This window comes from Mirounga angustirostris, unplaced genomic scaffold, assembly GCF_029215605.1.
Source record: "Mirounga angustirostris isolate CCGP_5_RB_7025 unplaced genomic scaffold, mMirAng1.0.hap1 SCAF_14, whole genome shotgun sequence".
Lineage (NCBI taxonomy): Eukaryota > Metazoa > Chordata > Mammalia > Carnivora > Phocidae > Mirounga > Mirounga angustirostris.
This window is the reverse complement of record NW_026991722.1, coordinates 66,210,525-66,234,412: the sequence shown is the minus strand read 5'-3', so window position 1 is coordinate 66,234,412 and position 23,888 is coordinate 66,210,525. Positions and strand designations below refer to the sequence as shown.

The 23,888-nt window shown below is 42.0% G+C and overlaps 1 protein-coding gene across 7 annotated transcripts in view; it reads left to right on the top strand.

Annotated features, from left to right (window-relative positions):
• The window catches only part of SPECC1L (sperm antigen with calponin homology and coiled-coil domains 1 like), a 144,184-nt gene that overhangs the window by 73,259 nt on the left and 47,037 nt on the right, over nucleotides 1-23,888 (top strand). For 6 of the 7 annotated variants that reach the window (XR_010407368.1, XM_045887235.2, XM_045887230.3 and 3 more), the window contains 5 exons: nucleotides 4,521-4,594; nucleotides 5,687-5,862; nucleotides 10,148-10,311; nucleotides 14,467-14,558; nucleotides 19,142-19,232. Coding sequence is in view for 6 of the 7 variants with exons in the window: in XM_045887235.2 (XP_045743191.1) it covers nucleotides 4,521-4,594; nucleotides 5,687-5,862; nucleotides 10,148-10,311; nucleotides 14,467-14,558; nucleotides 19,142-19,232 (597 nt within the window). In the remaining variant the exon portion in view is untranslated. Of the gene's footprint in view, nucleotides 1-4,520; nucleotides 4,595-5,686; nucleotides 5,863-10,147; nucleotides 10,312-14,123; nucleotides 14,376-14,466; nucleotides 14,559-19,141; nucleotides 19,233-23,888 lie in introns of those variants that run through there. The other variant, XM_064578083.1, reaches the window with a different exon arrangement.

Here is a 23,888-nt window from a genome sequence, read left to right as displayed (position 1 = left end):
AGTAGATGGCAGTGTCCCCTCATTTTAGAAAAACTTGGGAGGAGGAAGTTTTAGTGCATTTAGTGGCCCCAGACTTGAAGACGAACAGTGCCCTTTCGTGTGACTATTAATTGGGCCAGATGGCAGTTTTGTTAAGTTAGTCTTCAAAACAAGAGCATACGTACAGACTCCTTTGGTTTCCGAGGAGGAAAGCCTGTTGTCATTTTTAATACTTTATGTTACAAAGTGAAAATACCATTATGATTCATGAAATTTAAGTCAAATTCCCTAGAGACACTTGTAGTGCACTTTATTCTGCCTAAATATGTCCACTGGCTGCCAGCTTCCTTTCCTTTCTGTTTAAAAGGATTAATAAGACATGATAATAATAAATACATAGTGCTGAGTACAAAAGAATGCCTCCCCCCTTTTTAAAGATTTTATTTATTTGTCAGAGAGAGAGAGCACAGGTAGGGGGAGTGGCAGGCAGAGGGAGAAACAGGCTTCCTGCTGAGCAGGGAGGCCGATGCCGGGCTCGATCCCAGGACGCTGGGATCATGACCTGAGCTGAAGGCAGTTGCTTAACCAACTGAGCCACCCAGGCGCCCCAAGAAGAATGCCCTTTTAAGAGTAGTGATGATGTGGTCATGAATGTAGAGTTTGGGAAAGAGAAAAGAATAACAACCAAAGAAATGAATGAAGTCTGGGATTTTATGACCAGTCTAAGATGGCCAGGTGGCTTAAAATGTCACCTGAGAATCAAGACACACCAGATGTTAAAAGTGAGCAGTAGTAAGATTTGCTGTGATTTGTCTTATGTGAATTATCTAAAGATACGTAGATACGTCTTTTGTGACCAGAAAAAAAGGAAAACTGTTCTCAACCGAGGAGGAGAAATTCACTTTTTTTTTTTGCTTGCCTATTTTAATTATAAAAGTTTTTGCATTTGTGTATTTAGTTTTTAAAAGGTTTTATTTATTCATTTGAAGATTTATTTATTTATTTATTTATTTGAGAGACAGAGAGCATGAGAGGGAGGAGGGTCAGAGGGAGAAGCAGACTCCCCGCTGAGCAGGGAGCCCGATGCGGAACTCGATCCCGGGACTCCGGGATCATGACCTGAGCCGAAGGCAGTCACTTAACCAACTGAGCCACCCAGGCGCCCCTTAAAAGGTTTTATTTATTCATTTGATAGAGAGAGCACAGGCAGGGGGAGCAGCAGAGAGAGAGGGAGAAGCAGGCTCCCCACTAAGTAGGGAGCCCAGTGCGGGCTCCACCCCAGGACCCTAGGGTCAAGACCTGAGCTGAAGGCAGATGCTAAACCGACTGAGCCACCCAGGTGCCCCCAAATTTTTGCATTTAAATATAGTGTAAATGAAAGGTGTAACTCCTAGTGTTCCCAACACTAGAAATATTTCAGCTTCTGTCCTTCTTATCTGTGTCTGATAATATCACCAAGACCTTCAATTCGTCTGTATGTAGGTCATATGGGAGCCGATGATCCATGCTGGTTTGAGTCATCCTTGCCTCCAGAGATATGGATCAGGGTATTGGACTCACTCACCGATGTCCACTTTGCTCTTAACCAAATTGAATGGCCCTTTTGACCCTCAGTTTCCAGGTTAAATGAGGTCGGAAGCAGCTTATACAGAGACAGACTTTTAAAATCTAATCTTTTTTATGAAAACATCCTCTTTTCTGTCCCTAAGAGGGTACGGACTATATCTTTTTTCCCTTTCCCTTATATCTTAAGCATCTAGAAAAAAGCCTGGTACAAAGAGGTACTTATGAGGTATCTGTTGAGTTAATGTAAAGTTTGAACCCTTTTTATTTCAGAGGCCCCAACTTTGTTGAACAGTTTTGTGTTGATGAATGGGAGGGAGTTAACTACTGGCTACCAAAATTGGCCAGGTTTTCCTCCCATGTTTTATCTCATTTATTTTTTATTCAGGTTTAGAAAATCTATCATCATTATATATTTATAATAATTATTACATATATATAATATCTGGGGGCACCTTCGTGGCTCATTTGGTTAAGCATCCGACTCTTGGTTTCAGCTCAAGTCATGATCTCAGGGCCATGAGACTGAGCCCTGCATTGGGCTCTGTGCTGAGCGTGGAGCCTGCTTAAGATTCACTCTCTCCCTCTCCCTCTGCCCCTCCCCGCCTTGCTCATGTGCTCTCTCTCTCTCAAAAAAGAAAGAAAGACTTAAAAATTAAAAAAAAAAAATGTCTAAACACAAATGTATCAATGTTGAATTAAAGGTATTATGTCACAGGTTTACAGCAGAGCAGGTTCCTGATGGAATTGGGAGGGGGAGGATGAACAGTTTAAGAAAAGACAACAGCACACTCCTACTTTAGGGTATTGATTAAAAGCTAATAATTTGTTAACTTAAGGAAGATTTTTTTTTATGCTTTATTTTTTTGAGAGGGTGAGAGAGGGCGTGAGTTGGGGGAGGGGCAAAGGGAGAGGGAGAAAAGCAGACTCCCTGCTGGGGAGCGACTAGGGCTCCATCCCATGACCCTGAGACCATGACCTGAGCCGAAATCGTGAAACCAATTGAGGCACCTAGGTACCCCAAGAAGATTTTTTTTGGAAAAGATTTTATTTTTAAGTAATCTTAAACCCTACATGGGGCTCGAACTCACAATCCCGAGATCAAGAGTTGGATGCTCTACCGACTGAGCCAGCCAAGCGCCCCCAAGATTTTTTTTTGAAAATTTTGTTTTTGAGTGATCTTTATACCCAATGTAGGGCTTGAATCCTCAACCCCAGGATCAAGAGTTGCATGCTCCACCGACAGCCAGCCAGGACAATTTTTTGATGACATGTGACACCTCACGCAAGTGTTCACTATGCCTAGGTTCCTGCTACTAAGTAAGTGGAAGGAATAGGAGGGAATGTTTACTCAGAAACACCAGTGTCTATAGCGATGATGTCCCTGATAATAAAGAGTTCAGTTCTGTCAGTGGAATATTTTTTAAAAATCCTAGGTTCTGATTTTAGTATCGCTTTCTCTTGCTCCCTCCATTAGCCTGCATATTTATACATTTATCCCATTTTACTGCCCTACCATGTGCCAGGTGTTGGAGCTGTGAAATCACCACATAGCTCCTGACTTTGAAGTGTTTTCAGTCTAGTGGTAGAGACAGATGTGTAAAGAAATGTAACAGTGTTGGCTGGAACACAGAAAGGATAGGGCTCTCCTGGAGGGGCGGGGGGGGGCAGGCAAAGTCAGAGAATTTGTCACCAGATGTCAGTGCCTTTTCTGGTGCTTAAGCCATGAGAAAGTGCTCAGTCCCTGAGCTGTCAAAGTAACCAACTGTGATAGATTTACTGGGTAGCAGTTACCGGTGGGCACCTCCTAAGGCATTTCCTCTTAAACATGTACTTTTGAGCAGAACCTCCAAATAGAATGTGACTTCCTGTACATTTCTGGTTCCAGGGGCACTGGACTTGACTGGGCCTTCATGTTTGCATTCCCACTCTATCTAGAATGGTACTTTGCATATTAGTGGTACTCATTAAATGTTTACAGTGAAAGCGGAATTGTTTAAGGAAAATTCATATTATGTAAGAAATAATTTGAGGAGTATTGATTTATTTTATGAATATATCACTTATTTTATAAAAAGACTTTCCATAGAATTAATGTAAATAGCAGCTCCCCAGAGAATTAAGTTTGTAAAAATTTTCTGATTCACCACTTTTCTGGAATTTATTCCAGTGTGTAAAGTAAGTTATACTTTCATAAAGAGTTTAGTTTAATAACCTTTTGATTAAAAGTTCACACTTTATTTTTTATTTTTTTTATAAAGATTTTATTTATTTGATAGAGAGAGACACAGGGAGAGAGGGAACACAAGCAGGGGGAGTGGAAGAGGGAGAAGCAGGCCTCCTGCAGAGCAGAGAGCCTGATGCGGGGCTCAATCCCAGGACCCTGAGATCATGACCTGAGCCAAAGGCAGATGCTTAAGACTGAGCCACCCAGGAGCCCCAAAAGTTCACACTTTAATAATAGTCAGTGTTATTTTGATTGGTTATGAGCCAACAATGTGTGTGTTTCTAACAATTGATTTTTTTTTTCAAAGATTTTATTTATTTATTCATGAGAGAGAGAGAGAGAGGCAGAGGGAGAAGCAGACTTCCCGCAGAGCGGGGAGCCCGATGCGGGACTCGATCCCAGGACTCCGGGATCATGACCTGAGCTGAAGGCAAACGCTTAACCATCTGAGCCACCCAGGCGCCCCTCTAACAATTGATTTTACTTAACTTTTTGTTTCAGAATTAAGACAGTGAGGAAGGAAGCAATCCAGAAATTGTGATTTAAACTTGATACTTTCCTTAGAAAGTAATACTGGTTAATACTTGGATTGAACATTCTTTTTTTCTTTTAGAGTTTTGTATTAAAAATAGAAAGTCTTTGGACAGGATGACCTTTTTTTTTTGAATGCCATATTTAAATACTTCTCTTTATATTATTCCTGGGAACACAGCTTTAGGAATAAATATTTAAACTTCTGTGCTCTTTTCAGATACGGTTAAAAAACTCCAGGATCAAAAACATGACATGGAAAGAGAAATCAAGACACTCCACAGGAGACTTCGGGTAGGCTAAATCTTCATGTATTATCTCATTAGAATACCTAGGTTTCTGAAAGTTGAGTACAGTGTAGTCCTTGATCGTGTTAGCATTCATCTTAAGCTTCAGATACAGTTAAAATACTGATCCTACTGGGCTTTGGGCAGAAAGCAAATGCCATCATTTCAAGTTGGGATTAGTGCTAGATTCTGGATAGAAGAATCTACTAGTAATTTTAAAAAGATGGATTTAGGAAGCAAGTGTTATATTTTGGAAAGAAAAATTATTCACTCTTGATTAGAAAGTGTCCCAAACCAAGCTGTTTTCATCTGGGTTTTCTGTCTACTGTGAATTTGATCAGCTTGCCGACAGCGGTGCCACTCTGCTGCAGAGGTGGGGGAAGCTCATCTCAGAGTTTGGGTCATGCCTCAGTTACCAGGCTGTATTCATGGTGTCAGAAAATCGCTTTGGGGTGATGGATGCTGGGCCCGGGACTGGACAGCTGTGGCTCTGGTGGAAGCGACACCCTGGGGAGGCTTGTCCACCCGGTCACACCCGCATCCTCCATGGCTGTGGGAAGCCACAGACTGTACAGTTCCTTAGCTCCTCTCTTTGTATGGTTTTGTCTGCCTAGTTTGAGTTTAGTGTTTTTCTTCGGCCTTCCTCTTCCTTTTCCTTGACTTTTGATTTTTTTTTCCTGTTAGTTTTTGATGTCAAGATATTTATAGTTTTTCACTGTAAGATCTTTCAGTATGGTTCACACACCATTATCTACTTTTCAGAGGTAAAGTGCTGTGAATTTTGAACTATGTGTTTATTTTCATAAGACTTATAAACTTGCATAAGGAAGGGAGACTTGACATTTTTGTCATTAATATTGAGTACTCTCGTGAGGCAGAGCAGCTAGAAGGTCTTTTCTTCATTAAGAACAAGTTCACTACTAATGATTGTATTACCTGTTACCTGTTAGAAATGATAATAGCAGTTCTCTGAGCTTTAAAATAAATTAATCATCATTTGGGATCGTGCATTACAGTGCAGTCATAAACACATCTTATTATTTTTAAGTAAGTCTTCATTGCTCTCTTTTGGAAATAAAAATTTAGTTTTTTAACGTAGGAAGAATCTGCGGAGTGGCGGCAGTTTCAGGCTGATCTCCAGACTGCTGTGGTCATTGCCAATGATATTAAATCTGAAGCCCAAGAGGAGATTGGCGATCTGAAGCGTCGGTTACATGAGGCTCAAGAAAAAAATGAGAAACTCACCAAAGAATTGGAGGAAATAAAGTCACGCAAGTACGTTTTGAGAAACCAGTTGTGCACTTATGTTTTAATAGAGAACACTTAAATCCCAATTTTGTGATGTGGTATTATGGAAAGAATGAGTGTGGATCCTAGTGGAAGTTACTCAATTTTTCTGGCCTCACTTTATGACACCTGTAAAATAGCACAGTCTATATGATCTGTCAGAGTTGTTGTCAGTGTCTTAATTAACAGCTCTGGAGGGGCCAGACTGGTCCCTGGCACAAGGTACCTTCTAGTTCTCTCCTTTCCTGTATCTGCACACTCCAGCCCTGTTACTTTGCTTTAGGGTAATAGCCTCTGATTAAGGATGTGTACTGTGGAGGCAGATGGGCGTGACTCCTGTCCAGTTCTGCTCCTTACTAGCTATGTGATCTTGGTCAGGGCCCTTAACTTCCCCAAGCCTCAGTTTGCTCATCTTTAAGATGGAGACACTACTACCTGCTCTACAGTGTTGCTGCAAGGCTTAGAGGAGACCTGCCTGCAGAGTGGCCAGGGCAGTGATGAGTATACTGTATTTTATTTTAAGATTTTATATATTTGTTTGAGAGAAAGAGAGAGGGAAAGCACAGAGGGAGAGTGAGAGGGAGAAGCAGACTCCCCGCTGAGCAGTAAGCCCGACATGAGGCTTGATCCAAGGACCCGGGATCAGACACTTAACCAACTGAGCCACCCAGGCGCCCCTGCTTTAATAACTAATATTATTAGAGACCCAAGTAAAGAATGCGAAGTGAGTTTTTTTCCATCACTCACTTGAGTTTTCACTTACAACCACCTGAATCTCCATAGTAGTATTTTTTCCCATTAACATAGAGATCATTGGGGGGTGCCTGGGTGGCTCAGTCGTTAAGCATCTGCCTTCGGCTCAGGTCATGATCCCGGGGTCCTGGGATCGAGCCCCGCATCGGGCTTCCTGCTCAGCGGGAGGCCTGCTTCTCCCTCTCCCACTCTCCCTGCATGTGTTCCTTCTCTCGCTGTGTCTCTCTCTGTCAAATAAATAAATTGGGCTCCCTGCTCTGCGGGAAGCCTGCTTCTCCCTCTCCCCCTGCTTGTGTTCCCTCTCTCGCTGTGTCTCTCTCTGTCAAATGAATAAATAAAATCTTTAAAAAAAAAAAAGAATCTGATTATCTAGGGGCGCCTGGCTGGCTCAGTCAGTAGAGCATATGACTTGATCTTGGGGTCATGAGTTTGAGCCCCAAGTTGGGCATAGAATTTACTTTATAAAAAAAATATTTGATTATTCATTAGTTTAACTAAATCTTAGGTAGACATAGGAAAAAATTTAGAAAAATATTTATGGGGCCCCTGGGTGACTCAGTTGGTTAGGTATCCGACTCTTGATCTCAGCTCAGGTCTTGATCTCAGGGTTGTGAGTTCAAGCCCCTTTTTGGGCTCCATGTTGGGCGTGGAGCCTACTTAAAATAAAACAGGATATCCTTGAAAAGCTATCTTGTTTTATTGTTGCCTAGCTCTAGTGTATGGCCCAGCGAAAAGTATCACTAAACCCTTTTTGTTTGGCTTCCTTAAGCAGAACATGGATTGAAGTGGAAGATTATTGTTTCTCCACTTGGTGTAAGCTCATATTATATTACCTTTTTTCTGTACACTGTTAAAGAAATGGTGTATCAAAAATGTTTCATTCTTTTTTTTTTTTTTTTTTAAGATTTATTTATTTATTTGGGAGAAAGAGAGTGTGCGGCAGGGAGGGGCAGAGGGAGAGGGAGAAAGAATCTCAAGTGGACTCTGTGCTGAGCGTGGGAGCCCAACAGGGAGCTAGATCTCAGGACCCTGAGATCACAACCTGATTTGAAACCAAGAGTTGGATGCTTAACTGACTGCACCACCCCCTGGAAATGTTTCATTCTGATGTTAACCTGAGTAATTGAAATTTCTGCTCTCGAAGAATCATTCCATCAGGTCCTAAAGATGTCCTCGATGAAGCAGTAAATTAATTTTACTAAATCTCAGTCCTTGAGTATATACTCTGTTTAACATTCCATGTGATGAATGGGAAGTATACATAAAGCACTTCCGCTGTATCTGCTGTATACCCAAGTATGAGGTTGTCTCAAGGAAAGTGCTCTGTGATTGTTGGTCAGAAAACAACTCAACCTAAAACAAACTACAGATATTCAGACTTCGGTATTTGGTAGATATTCCTTGAAAATGAATGAAGAGAGACTGTCACTGTCACTTCAAGGAAAACAACTGACTGTTGCCAGTGCTAAAATGTGGAAATTCGAGTCAATGTTAGGATTTTAGAAAACTTGTATCTGCCATCACAAGCTTGGCAGCTTCCATATTTAGAGAGTTTCCTGATGAGATCCTTGGTGATATTAACAAATGTGACTTTTAAATAATAAATCCTATAATGACAGATGTCAACATTTGGAAAATCTGTGTAATTCAGTGAACCAATATTTTCTGTATGACCAATGCAGTCACATATGGGTAGAAGATAGACTAGAGGAATTTTAACAGGCAGAGTAGGAAAAGTTTATTCACATGGTTTCAAATTCCACATTGCAACAAACTTTTAAGTAACTACCACTTACTACATTTTGGTATAGTATCAAGGAAAAACAGCCTCGGTTGTCTAAAAGCCACAATTATCTATTTTAATATCATTAAAAGAATCTTTTCTTTTTCAACTGCTACATATCGGTGAGCCCTGTTCTTTTTTTATCTCACAGTATATTGAATAGAGATGAGAATCTAACAGTATTCTGTTAAGCCAGACATTAAAGAGATAATTAAAAATGTAAAAACGCTGCTATTCTTCTTCCTCTTCTTCCTCCTCCCCTCCTTCTCCTACTTCTTCTTCTTCCTTTTTTTGGTTTTGGAAAATAGTTGTTTTTCATGAAAATATGTTGTATTGATAAGCCCTGGGTTTATTTTTATTTTTAGATGAATTAAGTATTTTAAATATGTCTTAGTTTAAATTTCCATTATGATGTCAATAGATATAAGCCACATAAAGAAAAGCTCTTTGGGACTTCAGTAATTTTTAAGAGTGGAAAGGGGAGGGTCTAGTCGGTTAAGTGTCTGCCTTCAGCTCTGGTCATGTCCCAGGGTCCTGAGATCAAGCCCCGCTTTGGGCTCCCTGCTCAGTGGGGAGTCTCCTTCTCCCTCTCCCTCTGCCCCTGCTCATGCTCTATCTCTTGCTCACTCTCAAATAAATAAATGAATCTTAAAAAAAAAAAAAAGTGGAAAGGGGCTCCAAGACCAAAAGGTTTGATAATCAATGTTACAGATTCTTTGTTAAAACTTCTGAGCATGACGGGACACCTGGGTGGCTCAATTGGTTAAGCATCTGCCTTCTGCTCAGATCATGATTGAGCCCCACATCGGGCTCCCTGCTCAGCGGGGAGTCTCCTTCTCCCTCTCCCTCTTCCTCTCTCCCCGGCTTGTACACACACACATTCTCTCTCTCTCAGATAAATAAGTAAAATCTTAAAAAAAAAAAAAACAATTTCTGAGCATGAGACCCTGTGGTACATCTATCAGAAGAGCCAAATAGCTACCAAATTTTCCCAAGGACTGGCTTAGTTTTTGTCTACCTATAAACTTATTTCATGGTTATATGGCATGTACAAGCTCTGCAACTGAAATCTCGTTCCAGATGAAAACTTCTGTGTTAGTCAGCTCAGCGAATTAGAGCTAGCCAGAAATAAAATGTAATTGATTTTTTTAGATGACTCATGATCCATCCACTGAGCATCTCAGAGACTCATGTTACTAATAGAGCCTAGGTTTTGTTTTGTTTTTTTGTTTCCTGTGTAGAAATTCTGTTTGGAGATTACAGAGGGTTTGTTTTAAAGAATATGATCTTTGATTTCATTTCTTTTGTATTTTCATGTCTGTGCATGGCGTATTAGATAGGGCCAGTATAGATAACCCATATGTACTGGTGAATTCCCAGACTCCTCAAAACAGGACAGAACCTCAAGATCCCAGTTCTGAGTCAGGTTCTTTTTGGCCAGTCCACTTCCATTTTACTGCTAATTTATTACTGATGTCCTCACCTTACACTTACTCAGATGAAAATGGATTCTGATGGTTACTTTTAAACCTATTTAGTACAACCTGATATAAAAATTTTAATATCATTTCCTGGAATTTATCAAACAAATGAGAATATTAGACTAGGTAATTTACTCAGCTCTACCGATACTGTCTTTTTTAAAAGTGATACTTTTTAATGCTTTTCAGTAGGGAGGTGAAAATGTGTATTTGCTAGTATGTGTGTAAAAATGCCTGATTTCACTATTGTTTTCAGGCAAGAGGAGGAGCGAGGCCGGGTGTACAACTACATGAATGCTGTGGAGAGAGACTTGGCAGCCTTAAGGCAAGGGATGGGACTGAGTAGAAGGTCCTCAACTTCCTCCGAGCCAACCCCTACGGTGAAAACCCTCATCAAGTCCTTTGACAGTGCATCGCAAGGTAATTTCTTATATCCTATGCCAAGGGCAGGCAGGCAGTCATTCACTTACCATCTGTTCTCTGGTCTGGTTTGATATTCTTTACCATCTTAACTCTCTGAGCCTCATCAAATTTCATGTAGTATTAATGAGTTAGTCTTACTATCAGGTGAATTTTAGCAGGAGACTTGGGATCTATTCAGCTTCAGAGATCTTGGTCTCAGACTTGGTGGCTTTCCCCTTGCAGAAATGTGTCTTCACATAGTCCTGGGGCTCTGAGTGTCTTCTGTATGCCTAAAACCTCCAGATGTATAAATTCAGCCCTTTCCCTTCCTCTGAACTCTGTAGGTCTGTAAATCCAAAGGCCTCCTTGACATTGACACTCAGATATCTCCTAGACATTTTATGTCCAAAACTGCACTCTTGCCCCTGAGCTTCAGACTTTCCCCTGTGTAAGTGGCAGCACCATTCTACCCAGTTACTCAAGCCAGAAATCCAGGAATCCTCCTTCTTCCTTAAATCCTTCTTTCTCACTTTCCTCCTTCTTCCTTAAATCCTTCTTCTTTCTCACTTCCACATGTAATCCATTAGCAGGCCATGTGGATCTAGCCTCCAGCATGCACATCTTTGCTCTGTCTACTTCTCTCCATCTCTCTCTCTCTCTTTTTTCTAAGATTTTACTTATTTATTTGAGAGAAAGAGAGAGAGAACATGAGTGGGGTGAGGCGCAGAGGGAGAAGCAGACTCCCCGCCAAGCAGGGAGCCAATGCAGGGCTCGATCCTGGGACTCTGGGATCATGACCTGAGCCGAAGGCAGACGCTTAACCCACTAAGCGACCCAGGTGCCCCATACTCCTCTCCATCTCTAGTGCACAATCAACTGCTAGTATAAACCACCATCAGCTTCTAATTTCAGTGACCAGGATCCTAATCAGTCTCTCCATTTCATTTTATGACAGATCTTTTCTTGCTTAAACTCCTTTAATTTCTTTATCATAGTTAGTGAAGTTCAGATCCCCAGATGCGTGCATGGTCTGACCCTACCTTCCTCTTACCTCAGTTGAACCACTCTTCCTCTGCCCTCTATATTCCTGCCACAATGGACTGCAGGTCCCAAAGCAGGCCAGGCTCCATACCACACAGGCTCTTCTGTACCTGGAAGCTCACTTCCCACCTTCAAATGACTGGCTCCTTTTCATCTCTCTTACCCCCTTAGCTCTGGGATAGGGAAAGGGATGTAGTTTTTTTAAAAAATTAAATGGAGGCACCCATCTGGCTCAGTTGGTAGAGCATGTGACTCTTGATTCTGGGGTTGTGAGTCTGAGCCCCATGTTGGGGCTTAAAAAATAAAATCTTGGAGAGCCTGGGTGGCTCAGTCGGTTAAGCATCTGCCTTTGGCTCAGGTCATGATCCCAAGGACCTGGGATTGAGCCCCGCATCGAGCTCTCCACTCAGCGGCAAGTATGCTTCTCCCTCTCCCTCTGTGATCTCTCTCACTCGTTCTCTCAAATAAAATCTTTAAAAAAAAATTTAAAAAATTAAATCTTAAAAACACAAAATAGAGGGACACGTAGTCAATTAAGCATCCAACTCTTGGTTTTGGCTCAGGTCATGATCTCAGGGTTGTGAGATCAAGGCCCGGGTTGGGCTCCGCCCTCAGTGCAGAGTCGGCTTAAGACTCTCTCCCTCTGCCCCACCCCCCCACATGCACCCTCACTCTCTCTCAATTAAAATCTTAAAAAGAAAAAAAAAACAAAAAAACAACTGAATGTAATGTGTCCTGAAACTTACATTTTCTTCTAAAAATTCTTTAAACTTCATGATAGGCTTTATTCTAATTCACCCTAATAATAGTAGAGTTTCCATAATCTATATTCCGTGACTATACACAAATTAGTTTTCTTGACTTAAAATCAGAGCAAAAGTCACTTATATACTCACAGTGTTGGTACAGATATTTTGGAAGACAATATTTTCCAATTTAAAATGCCATATTCATAGACCCTGAAGTTCTTATACATGACACTGGCACAAGTTTTTAAAGATACAGATATAGATACAGATGTACACATAAAGTTTTCAGTGTGGGATTGTTTGAAAAAAAGGGAAAACCTGGAAATTGCTTACGTACCCATTAAAAGGATTAAGTCAGTTATGACCCATTAATACAGTAGAATACTATGCACTCTTTTATAAGGATGGGGTAAATCTCGAAGTACTGGTGTTAAAATATACCTGCAATCCTTTATAGTAAGTTGCAGACCAGTATTATATAATGTGATCTCATTTTGTTTTTTTAAGTACATAGATTTTTGCCTTAAAAATACAAGAAAGATGCACTTGAAACTATTGTTACTGGCTACCTCTGGGTAAATATGACAGGCTGAGATGAAAGAAAGACAAAAATCTGTACTTCTAAAATGAAATGATAATGGAATGTCTGTACTAAAGTCATGCAGTTATTCAAAATATTGATGAAATGGGCTCTAATGCAAAAAGATAAATCTGCTTCTATACTGGTCTTTTAAAAAAAACAATATTTTACAATAAGATAGATCTAAATGACTCCGTAGTTCCACTGCTTAATTATATATGCAAAAGAAGTTAACACAAGTATTCAAATAACTTGTACATGAGTGTTCATGGTAGCACTATTCACAATAGCCAAAACATGGAAACAGCCCAGCTGTCCATCAGTTGATGAATGGATAAACAGAATGTGGTTTGTCCATCTGATGGAATTTTATTCAGCCATAGAAGGAATGAAGTACTAATATATATTACCATGTAGAAAACATGCTAAGTGAAAGCAGCCAGACACAAAAGGCCGAGGATTGTAAGACTCCGTTTATATGAAATATGGAGAATAGTAAGTCTATAGAGACAGAAAGCAGTTTGGCAGTTGCCAAAGACTGGGGAAGAGATAGATGGGGAGTGATTGCTTAAGAGATACTGGGATATTTTGGAACTAGGTAGAAGTGATGATGACTGCACAATATTGTGAATGTACTAAATACCGTTGAACTCTACATTTTGAAATTATTTACTTTCTATTATGTGATTTTATTTATTTGAGAGAGAGTGTGTGCAAGAGAGCACAAGTGGTGGAGAGGGAGAAACAGGCTGCCTATCAAGCAGGGAGCCCAGTGTGGGCTCGAACCCAGGACCCTGGGATCATGACCTGAGCCAAAGGCAGCTGTTTAACCACTGAGCTGCCCAGGTGCCCCTATTATGTGAATTTAAAAAAAATTTTTTTTATTTTAAGTAGGCTCCATACCTAACATGGGGCTCGAACTCACAACCCTGAGATTAAGAGTAGCATGCTGTATTGACTGAGCCAGCCAGGTACCCCTATTATGTGAATTTTATTTCAGTAAAAGAATGCATCTAAAAATAGCAATTTAAATATGTGTACTTGGTTGCATAAAAAGGTCCACAGTGATCTGCTTCTTCATCTTTTCTCACTGTGTGATGTGCCTGATTTTATCTTTGTGTCCCATTTTGATTTTAATTTAGCTTCAAACAAATAACCATTTTCAAACCTCTACCAAAATCTGTGTCAAGCCCGAGTATCTGGATGTGAGTATAAAAATTATGGGTCCGACTTTTGAATAGTTCAGTCAAGAGAAGGAGACTGACATGTGAGCAAATAATTACACATCCACGCATTAAATGCAAACCAGAAAGTACTTGCTAAGTGAAGTGATGAACTCCACAGGAGGAGATGAGAAAAGATGAATGGGAGCCCAGTGTTCCTTTGTTTTTGTTTGTTTTTGTTTTCCAGTGTTCCTTCATTGAATGCACATCCACTGTGGGCCAGGCTTCTCACCTGATGCAGTTTCAGAAATACTCCTCTTGGGTTTTTTGAACTTGAATTTCATTGGCTCATGGAGCTCTTTAACTACCTATGTTAATGAAATGGCAAAAATGAAATGACTGGCATAACCAGGTTGGGAATCAACACAACTACTCTAGGGAACAGACAATCCGCCTCGTGGCAGGAGAAGCACCACCTGCTAGGCACGACTGTGAGCGCCCCATGGAGGTTAGGCCTCAGGACAGCTTCCAAGGGAGCCAGAGCACTGGGTATAGTCTGGGGGATCTTTCAGGGGACACCAGCTATGAAAGCTTCCACTCTACCGTGATGCATTCAGTATTTGTTTGTTTGTTTCTGTAGTACCAAACCCCACTGCAGCCGCGATTCCTCGCACACCTTTGAGTCCAAGTCCTATGAAAACTCCTCCTGCCGCAGCTGTCTCGCCTATGCAGGTAAGTGTCCGTGACCCTAGAGGCTGTGGGGGCCTCAGCCTCTGAAAGTGCGTCCTCCTAATAGTCATTTACACTTATGTTAGGGTGGCAAATGACTATCTCGTGAGGAATGTAGTTAGGGTTGTAAAATAATGTAAATATCCTTCACTGAGATAAATTATGAAAATGTCCATTGTGTTACTCTTCTGAAAGTAATAGTGATAGCTAACAAATATTGAGCACTTGCTATGTGTTCTACCCTATTCCATGTACTTTATAATGTGAACTCATTTAATCGTCACAACAGCCCTGTTGGGTATCAGGTATTATTCTTACCTCTAGTTTTCACATGTGGAAACTGAGGCCCAGAAAGGTTAAGCAACTTGCTGAGGGTCATCTAATGAAGACGTGGTAGAGCTGGGATTTGAACCAGGGCAGTGTGGCTTCAGGGACCATCTCTCTAAGTGGAATATGTAGTTGTTGTGTGTCAGCCTCCGCTACCTAACAAATCACTTCAAAGCTTGGTTGTTTAAAAGAGCAGTTGTATGATTTTTCACATTTATGTGTTGCCTAGGCTGACTTCGTGTGGGCTCATTCCTGCAGCTGCACTTAGCCACAGGGAGGGGTGGGGCCTGGGCTCAGCAAGGATGGCCAGGCCACTCTCTCCATGTGGTCTTTCCTCTCAGATTCCTTCATGGTGCAGTGTCTCAAGCTCCAACCAAGTCATAAGGCTAGCCCAGAGTCAGAGTTGGGGGTTTCTGCAGAAGGTTCATTATGGGCCATTTTTTAGCAGTCTAGCACAAAGGGCATTGCTGATCCATTATAAACAAGTTTCTGAAGTTGCTCTTCCTGGCCACTGTGGAAATGTAGACCAGAAGCAAGGGAGATGGTTGTTGCTCTGTAGTGCTCATGAGGCCTCTCGCTGTGCCCTTGTTGGTCAGCCACTTTTGGAAAGAGGGGCTGTGGTGGAGTTTTTCCATGTAAGTGAGAGTAGCCAAAGGAAAAATGGCCATAAACCTAGTACCTAGTACCCTTTGATACAGGGTAGCCTTAGCCATACCTCTTCCCTAAAACTAGAATAGGATTTGGGAGCGTTTTATTTTTGAATGGAGACTTTTGTGCTTTGTTAACTATTGGCCATGTATTTTACAAGTGAATCTGTTGGTGTTTTGTTTTGTTTTACTTTTTAACCTTTTCCTGTGTGAAATTTAGGGTAAAAAGTGCACTCCTGCATTTGTCATGTTGCAAATTAGTGGCTCTGCATTTGCATGTGTACAGAAGATGTTAATGCTCTTAATTTACAAGGAAGGCAAGGGAATTCCAATCCTACTATAGATTTAATGCTTTTTATATGCATTGAAGTTTAATATACAGAGCATGACTTTGTAAATCTTTATAAAGATAAGAGGTGAAAAATCTCATCTCTGTAACTTGATAAAAGTTAATAATTACAAGTCACATTCAGTAGCTTTTTAGTACTTGGTTAGCACAATGCTTCTGAGATCTAATTGTGCATAAAAACTGTGTGAAGAGGTTTTAAACACATAGATTCCCAGGCCTCATCCTAGTGAACGAGAATCTCTAGGGAATATGGCCTAAGATTGGGATTGTTAGTTTTTCAAAACTCCCTGAGTGGGAATTCTACTTCTGGCTACAAGGGAGTGACAGGCTGGATTACTCTGCCACCCCAAGCAACTCGAAAGCTGGACAAATTATAGGAAGAAATTACATTCAGAAATGTACAGCAGGCAGTATGAGACGGTGGTACTTAAATTAAAGTCCTTCTGGGCCCACACTTTTCCTGTTGGGAGGTTCCAGATGGTGGTGCAGGGGGGATGAAGCCAGATGGAGCCAGGAAGGGGGAACTAGCTGGGTCTGAGGAGACACAGATCGGTGTCCAGGGAGAATGAGAGTGCTGGAATTTGCAGGGCAGAGGACCTGGGAGGAGGGAGCTACACAGAGGGAGGACCTCTGCAAAGGCATCCCTGTAAGTCTTTGCCTGAATGCCAGTCTGCACAGGCACAGGGTGAACCCCCACAAGGCTGAGTAAGAACAGTTTCCCAGGAAAGAACGTTACCAGGGAGCTGTCAGGTAAACACTTCCCATAGTTCACACAGGGCAGGGAATCATGAGTTCCCACTGGTCACTGGAGAAATCCTGGAATACTTGGAGCATTCCTTAGAGACCCCTGAGGGCCACACCCTAAAGTAGAACTGCATTGCAGCTCTCTAGTACGTACTATGCTAGACCTGCCCTGAAAGACCTTAAAAGTAAACCTCAAAAAAGCCAAGGAGATCCATAAGTAACTGGGGTACTCAGCCTCTGAAATACTTCTTAGTGACTCTCACCTCCCAGAAGTCACGCTCTTGTGAAATCTTGCTCCTCTTGAGTGTTGGCTGGACTTCACGACTCATTTCTGATGAATAGAGTATAGCAAAAGGGGTGGGACATCACAAGGTAAGATTATAAAAAAGATTAGCTTCTGTCTTGAGGATTCCTCTTGCTCTCTCTTAGATCCAGTCACTCCAGTGAACCACTGAAAATTGAAATACTTAGGGGCGCCTGGGTGGCTCAGTCGTTAAGCGTCTGCCTTCGGCTCAGGTCATGATCCCAGGGTCCTGGGATTGAGCCCCGTGTCGGGCTCCTTGCTGGGCGGGAAGCCTGCTTTTCCCTCTCCCACTTCCCCTGCTTGTGTTCCCTCTCTTGCTGTGTCTCTCTCTGTCAAATAAATAAATAAAATCTTAAAAAAAAAAAAAGAAAAAGAAAATTGAAATACTTAGCAATACATTTAATGAAATGCTGTTGTAAGATCTGTAGAGCAGAAAGTATAAAATATTGCTGAGAGAAATTGAAGAAGTAATAAGTGGAGAGATATATTCATGAACTGGAAGACTCAGTAGTGTTATTATCTTACAGCTCTCCCTCACATCGATCTGTAGATTCAACACAATCCCAGTGATAATCCTGCATGCTATTTTGTAGAAATTGATAATACAATTTTAAATTTATATGGAAATTCAAAGGACCCTGAATATCCATCCAAAGCATCTGGGAGATTAAAAAAAAAAAAGGAAACAAATTTGGAGGACTTATCCTACCTGATTTCAGCACTTAGAGTAATCAAGACATTGTGGTACTGACAGTTTGTTTGTTTATTTGAAATCTTCATTAAGCTGATAAACTCCCCATCCCACAGATAGCCAGAGTACCAGCAGCTGCACTTACTGACATAAGTTTAAATGTAGACATTACGTCAGTAGATTAGATAATCCAGAAATAGGTCAGCTGATTTTCAGCAGAGCTGCCAAGATAATTAAATGGGAGAGGGGTAGCCTTTCCAACACAGGATTCCGGAACAGCTAGGATCTATGTGGAAAAAAAAATAACCACAACTGTTACCTCATGGCATTTATAAAAATTAAAATTGATTGTAGACCTACATGTGAAAGCTAAAACTACAAAACTTCTAGATGAAAACATTAGAGAAAATCATCCTGACCTTTGAGAAGGCCAAGATTTCTTATTTAGGACATAAAAAGAAGGAGCCATGAAAGAAAACTGATAAATTGGACATCAAAATTTGAAACTTCTGAGAGACATTAAGAAAATGAAAGATAAGTTATAGACTCAGGAGAATATAATCACAATACATTTATCTGTCAAAACACTCATATTCCAAGAAGACATTTTCGTCTTCTTGATTGAAGACAAACCAGTAAATAGTAGACAAAAGATTTTAAAAGTCCCTTCCTTAGAGAAGATACACAAATGGCCAGTAAACACATGAAAAGATGTTCAACATCATTAGTCAACTGGGGAAGTAAAAATTAAATTCACAGTAAGCTTCCACTATGTACCCTTTAGGATGGCTAAAACTGAAAGACAGTCTCAAGTGTTGGTAAGAATGTGAAGAGACTGAACCTCACACACGTTTCTGCTTGGAAATACAAAATGAGTAGTTAAAGGTTCGCTAGATAAAAAAGGGCTGGGGGAAAAGCTGGGAAAATAAGCACGACAGAAAGGACGGTGACGGTAAACACCATGGTCTGTGTGGAAATGAATAGTTTGGTGGTATTTGAGCATTACACAGAGGTGGCAGGAGATGAAGCTGAGGAACTGAGAGGAGGTATTTGTGGGGGGTACTTGTGGCTGCACGCAGAGGGATGCATGTATCCATCCGGAGATGAGGAAGCCAGGGGCAGAGCCATTGTGGTGGTGCTGAATTAAGATGACAGGTTGTACTGGGGCTCTTGTAGTAGGAGCACGTCCGTATTTCGCCAATTGGTGTGTAATAGTTAAGAATTCTCTTTAAACAAAACAATGTCAGTATACTGCTTGAGATAGTTTGCTGTAAATGTTACCATTGGGGAAAACTGAGTAATGGGCACAGGGGATATTTCTGTATAAATTTTTTAAATAGTGTATTGATCATATTATATGCCTATAAGTATGTGTGTGTGTGTGTATGTGTTTTAGTCTTACTACAACAATATGGAAAGAATGATGGCGATTCATAACTAAATACTACTTTCTGCAATGTTGACTTTGTGAGTCCCAGCTCTAGAATTATGCTAACTATGACACTGTTTATGTTATGATTTCAGAGACATTCCATAAGTGGACCAATCTCTACATCCAAACCCCTGACAGCGCTGTCAGATAAGAGACCAAACTATGGAGAGATCCCTGTTCAAGGTAAATCTCATATGGCACAATACTTCACTTCTGCTATTAATTTTTTGATTCTTCTGACTTTTTTGGCTAACGAAATTGTGATTTTCTTTGTTTTTGACATTATTTCAGGTGATTTGGTATACATCTTTATCAGAAGCTTACCTAATAATATGTTTTCATTAGATAGGGAGGCTAGTAGCATTATGATAGGCAATGGAGAGTCCACACCATTACTAGGCATTTTGTTTTTATAGTTCTTCATGGGGTATGTAAATGTGTTACCCACATTTAATAGATACTAAAAATGAGGTTTCAGAAAGTTGGTTAACAATGAACAGTAGACCTGGGCAGCCTGACTCCAAAGCCCATTCTTTTAACCTCTGTGCTCTGTATTATTGTCCATAAGAGGAAACCGAGACTCTGAAACACAAGGTTGAGATGAGGTCCGTTCTTTTGTGCACTTATAAGGGGCTCGGCCGTTTTCATATAGCTTTTTTTTTTTTTTTTAAAGATTTTATTTATTTATTTGAGAGAGAGAATGAGAGAGAGCATGAGAGGGGGAGGGTCAGAGGGAGAAGCAGACTCCCCGCTGAGCAGGGAGCCCGATGTGGGACTTGATCCCAGGACTCCAGGATCATGACCCGAGCCGAAGGCAGTCGCTTAACCAACTGAGCCACCCAGGCGCCCCTTCACACAGCTTTTATGGTAGAGCCAGCACCAGAACCCACGTCTCCTGCCTTTCGAGGTCTGAGCTCCTTCTCTGACCCTGTACTGCCTCTTCCTGCATGGTGCTGAAGTGCGCTGGAAATTGGTCTTTGGCACTGGGGCATGGTGCTGTAAAGGTCAAGCTTCATTTGGGGTAGATGTGGATGTGCTCAGCCGGGATGCACGCCCTCAGGAGCCCCAGGCTCCTCTCAGTTGATGTAGGCCGATCGCCTCCAAGTTTTTCTCTGCGCATTCTCTCGGTTATGGCAGTTAGCCTTTATGCATGTGACTACAAGGTTTCAGCAGGTGTGGGTTAAAAAATAAGCAGACTTGTGAGAATTAGTCCCTCAAACAACCCAGAGGATGCTCTGTGGGCGCCATGGAGCACCTGTGTAGGAGGTGCCGCATTTGGCAGTGGGACTGGCCCTTTCCCTGCCAGTCGCAGGTACACCCCATATTCAGGTAAGCTGCTTGTGCGTACACTTAGGGATAATGGAGCACAAGATGGTGCTGCTGGGGGCGCCTGGGTGGCTCATTCATTAAGCGTCTGCCTTCGGCTCGGGTCATGATCCCAGAGTCCTGGGATTGAGCCCCGCATCAGGCTCCCTGCTCAGTGGGGAGCCTGCTTCTCCCTCTCCCACTCCCCCTGCTTGTGTTCCCTCTCTCGCTGTGTTGCTCTATGTCAAATAAATAAAATCTTTAAAAAAAAAAAAAAAAAAAGATGGTGCTGCTGCTACCGTCCCTGCACAAGGGCTTGCCTTCTACCCCTACTTCTTAGCTCTGGTACATTCATCAGTTATGACTTGAGGTCTTTTCTCTCCTCAGAAGGTCTTTTTGTTAAGGGTAAAAATAGTGGAAGGTGTCAGGTCTCTCTTTACATTTTGACTGTGTTCCCACCCTTGCTTCCCAGGTGGATCCACTAAGGATTATGTATGTGTAGGGTGCCATTGAGCACTCTCTCTTCTGGGATGTTCGTTTTGATTTCCACAATGCCACACTCTTGTGTCTTCTTCCTCCCTGGCTGCTCCTCCATCCCCTGTGCTTGACCCCCTCCTGACCTGCAAGCGGCGGCATACCTCCGAGCTCAGTTCCTGGGCCTCCCTCGCTTACTTACTCTGCCACTGTATTGTTTCTCATGGCTTTAACTGCTAGTGTCAAACTGATATCTCCAGCCTGTTTCTCTCCTCTAGACTCTAGACTAATATACCCAATTGCCTACTTGACAACTCCATTTGGATGTCGAATAATCTCAGATGGAGTGCGTCCAGGACAAGATTTCCACATTTTCGAAACTTGTCTTACCTGTAATCTGTCTTTTCCATTTCAGTTAATGGTAGTTTTATCCTCCAGAAACCTCGGAGTCATCCTTAGCTCCCTTCTTTATCTTAGACCCCGTATCTGCAAACTGTTAGGTTGTTTTTTTTTTTCACGATCAAATAAATTTTTTTTTTTTTTTTTAAAGTAGGCTCCATGCCCAGCATAGAGCCCAACACAGGGCTTGAACTCACAACCCTGAGATCAGAACTTGCGCTGAGATCAGGAGTCGGATGCTTAAATGACTGAGCCACCCAGGCACCCCAGTCAAATCAATTTTTTAATTGAAGTATAAATGACATACAACATTATATTAGTTTCAGGCATACAACACAATGATTCACGTTTTTGTACATGTTGCAAAATGATCACCACAATAAGTCTAGTTACCATCTGTCACCAGACAAAGAAACAGAACTGTTCCGTTCTTTAGGAAACTCCCATTGTCTCTACATCCAGAGGTGGAGCATTGCTCTTCCCTCTACCACCACCTCCTTGGTCAAGCCACCATCATCTCACCTGGGTTCTGACAGAAGATTCCTAATCCCCCCTCACAATCTATTCTTAACTCTACAGCCAGCGTAATCCTGAAAAATATAAATTGGAACACTTCATTTCTATTCAGCTCCGCATTTCTCTCAGAAGAAGAGCTAGAGTTCTCTTAGTGGCCTTCAGGCCCTCCCATCGTGGCCTTGGTTTCCTCTCTGGCCTCACCATGTATCTCTTTTGGTCACTCTGACCAGCCACATGGGCTTCCTTGTGCTCCCTGGGCACTCTGCACACTCCCGACCTCGGAGCCTTGTGCTGGCGCTTCCTCTGCCAGAGCGCTCTGCCACATGTTCACACGGCTCACTTGGGCCCTCCTTCAAGGCTTTGCTCTAGGCTCCCCTTAGCTGGTGAGTGCCATATTTAAAATTACAACCTGCATGCTCCTCCACACGCCCCTTCCCAAACCTCTCTCCCCTTTAAAAAACTTAGTTTAACTAAGTACTTAACCCTTTGGACATACTGCACAGTTTACTTGTCTATAACTTTTATTGTCTACCTCCCTAGACTGTGAGGTCTGTGAATTCAGGGATTTTTGTCTGTTTGGTTCACTGAGGTATCTTAGCACCTATTGTCGTACTGGGCTCTTGATAGTAAGTTGTGAGATGAGTGAATGAAGGGCACGTTACAGCGTGTAAAGGGCTTAGCACAGGTTTTAGTCCACAGTAAATGCTGTTAGATTTTATTACTATTAGCGTGTGAACTTCTTTTTTTTTTTTTTAAGATTTTATTTATTTATTTGCGAGAGAGAGAATGAGAGAGAGAGCACATGAGAGTGGGGAGGGTCAGAGGGAGAAGCAGACTCCCTGCCGAGCAGGGAGCCCGATGCGGGACTTGATCCCAGGACTCCGGGATCATGACTTGAGCCGAAGGCAGTCGCTTAACCAACTGAGCCACCCAGGCGCCCTAGCGTGTGAACTTCCTAGTAGCACAAGTGGCTGAGAAGGATGGCTCTTTATTGTCTGAGTACAAGATTTTAGTTCATTGCAAGGCCACCAGGGTCTGCAGGATTTTGCTTAGCTACCGACAGGTGGTTGTGAGAAAGCATCACTACACATTATGTTTTGGGCATCTTAAAGCTGCCGGCACTGAGGGTAAAGATGGAAGCCAGGGGTTCAGGAGCACTCCCACTCAACTGCTTGTTGCATCTGCCCCCGTTCTGTCAATAAAGTCAACCTTTTGATCCAGGTACAGTTGGAACCAGGAGCCAGGATGCCAAAGCCTTTGAAAATAGGTATAACACTAGGCCTGTGACAGCCCTGTGGGAGTGACCCACCCCATCTGGAGAGCCTTGAAGTCATCCTTGGACACCAGAGAAAACTGAGTCCCCAGGCCCCACTTGGCCTCTGAGGAAAGTGGAGATACCCCATGCTCCAATGAGAAATGACTCAGGGCTTTCCAGAACTCTGGAGGCCATGCTGAAGCTGACCCTCAGAGCATTCTCCCCTTTGAACAGCTACCTTCCAGATTCTTCTTGATTGGCTCACAGCAGGGCAAGGTTTACTGGGCAAAGCCAGCACCAACAGTATTTCTCGAATTTACCTGTTGATAAGACTTACCTGAGTCATTTCGTGAAATAGGGAATCCTGGGCCTCACCTCAGGTCTACTGCCATGGACTCTGTAGGAAAGGGAGCTTGGAAACTTCATTTTCACAGGCACCCCAAGTAATTCTTAGGAAAGGACAAATTGGGGAAATTGGGCAAAGAATTTTTCCTATTACCTTGGCTTTTGTGGGTACGGAGTGGGGGTGTAGAAGATCCGTGGGCCAAGGTTATTGACACAGACTAAATGTGTTAAATGTCTTTGGGGCTCTGTTGAATGAAACCTTTCCCTGCCTCTCCTCGTTTTATTATGTGGTAATGTATCAAATGATATGGCTATTGGGGGTATGGTTGGTGTGTGTTAATGGTGGTCTGCTTCTCCACTTCAGTCTGTTATAATGCCTTCATGGGGCTTAGCTGAAGCAGGGCAAATACAGGAGAGAGCAGGAAACATACTTAGGTGAATTTTTATCTGAGAATTTGTTGATAGTGTGATCTTTTATTTTAAACAGTTATTAGAGAAAGAAATAACTTATAAAACTAAAAACAACCAAGTGATTCTTGGTTATA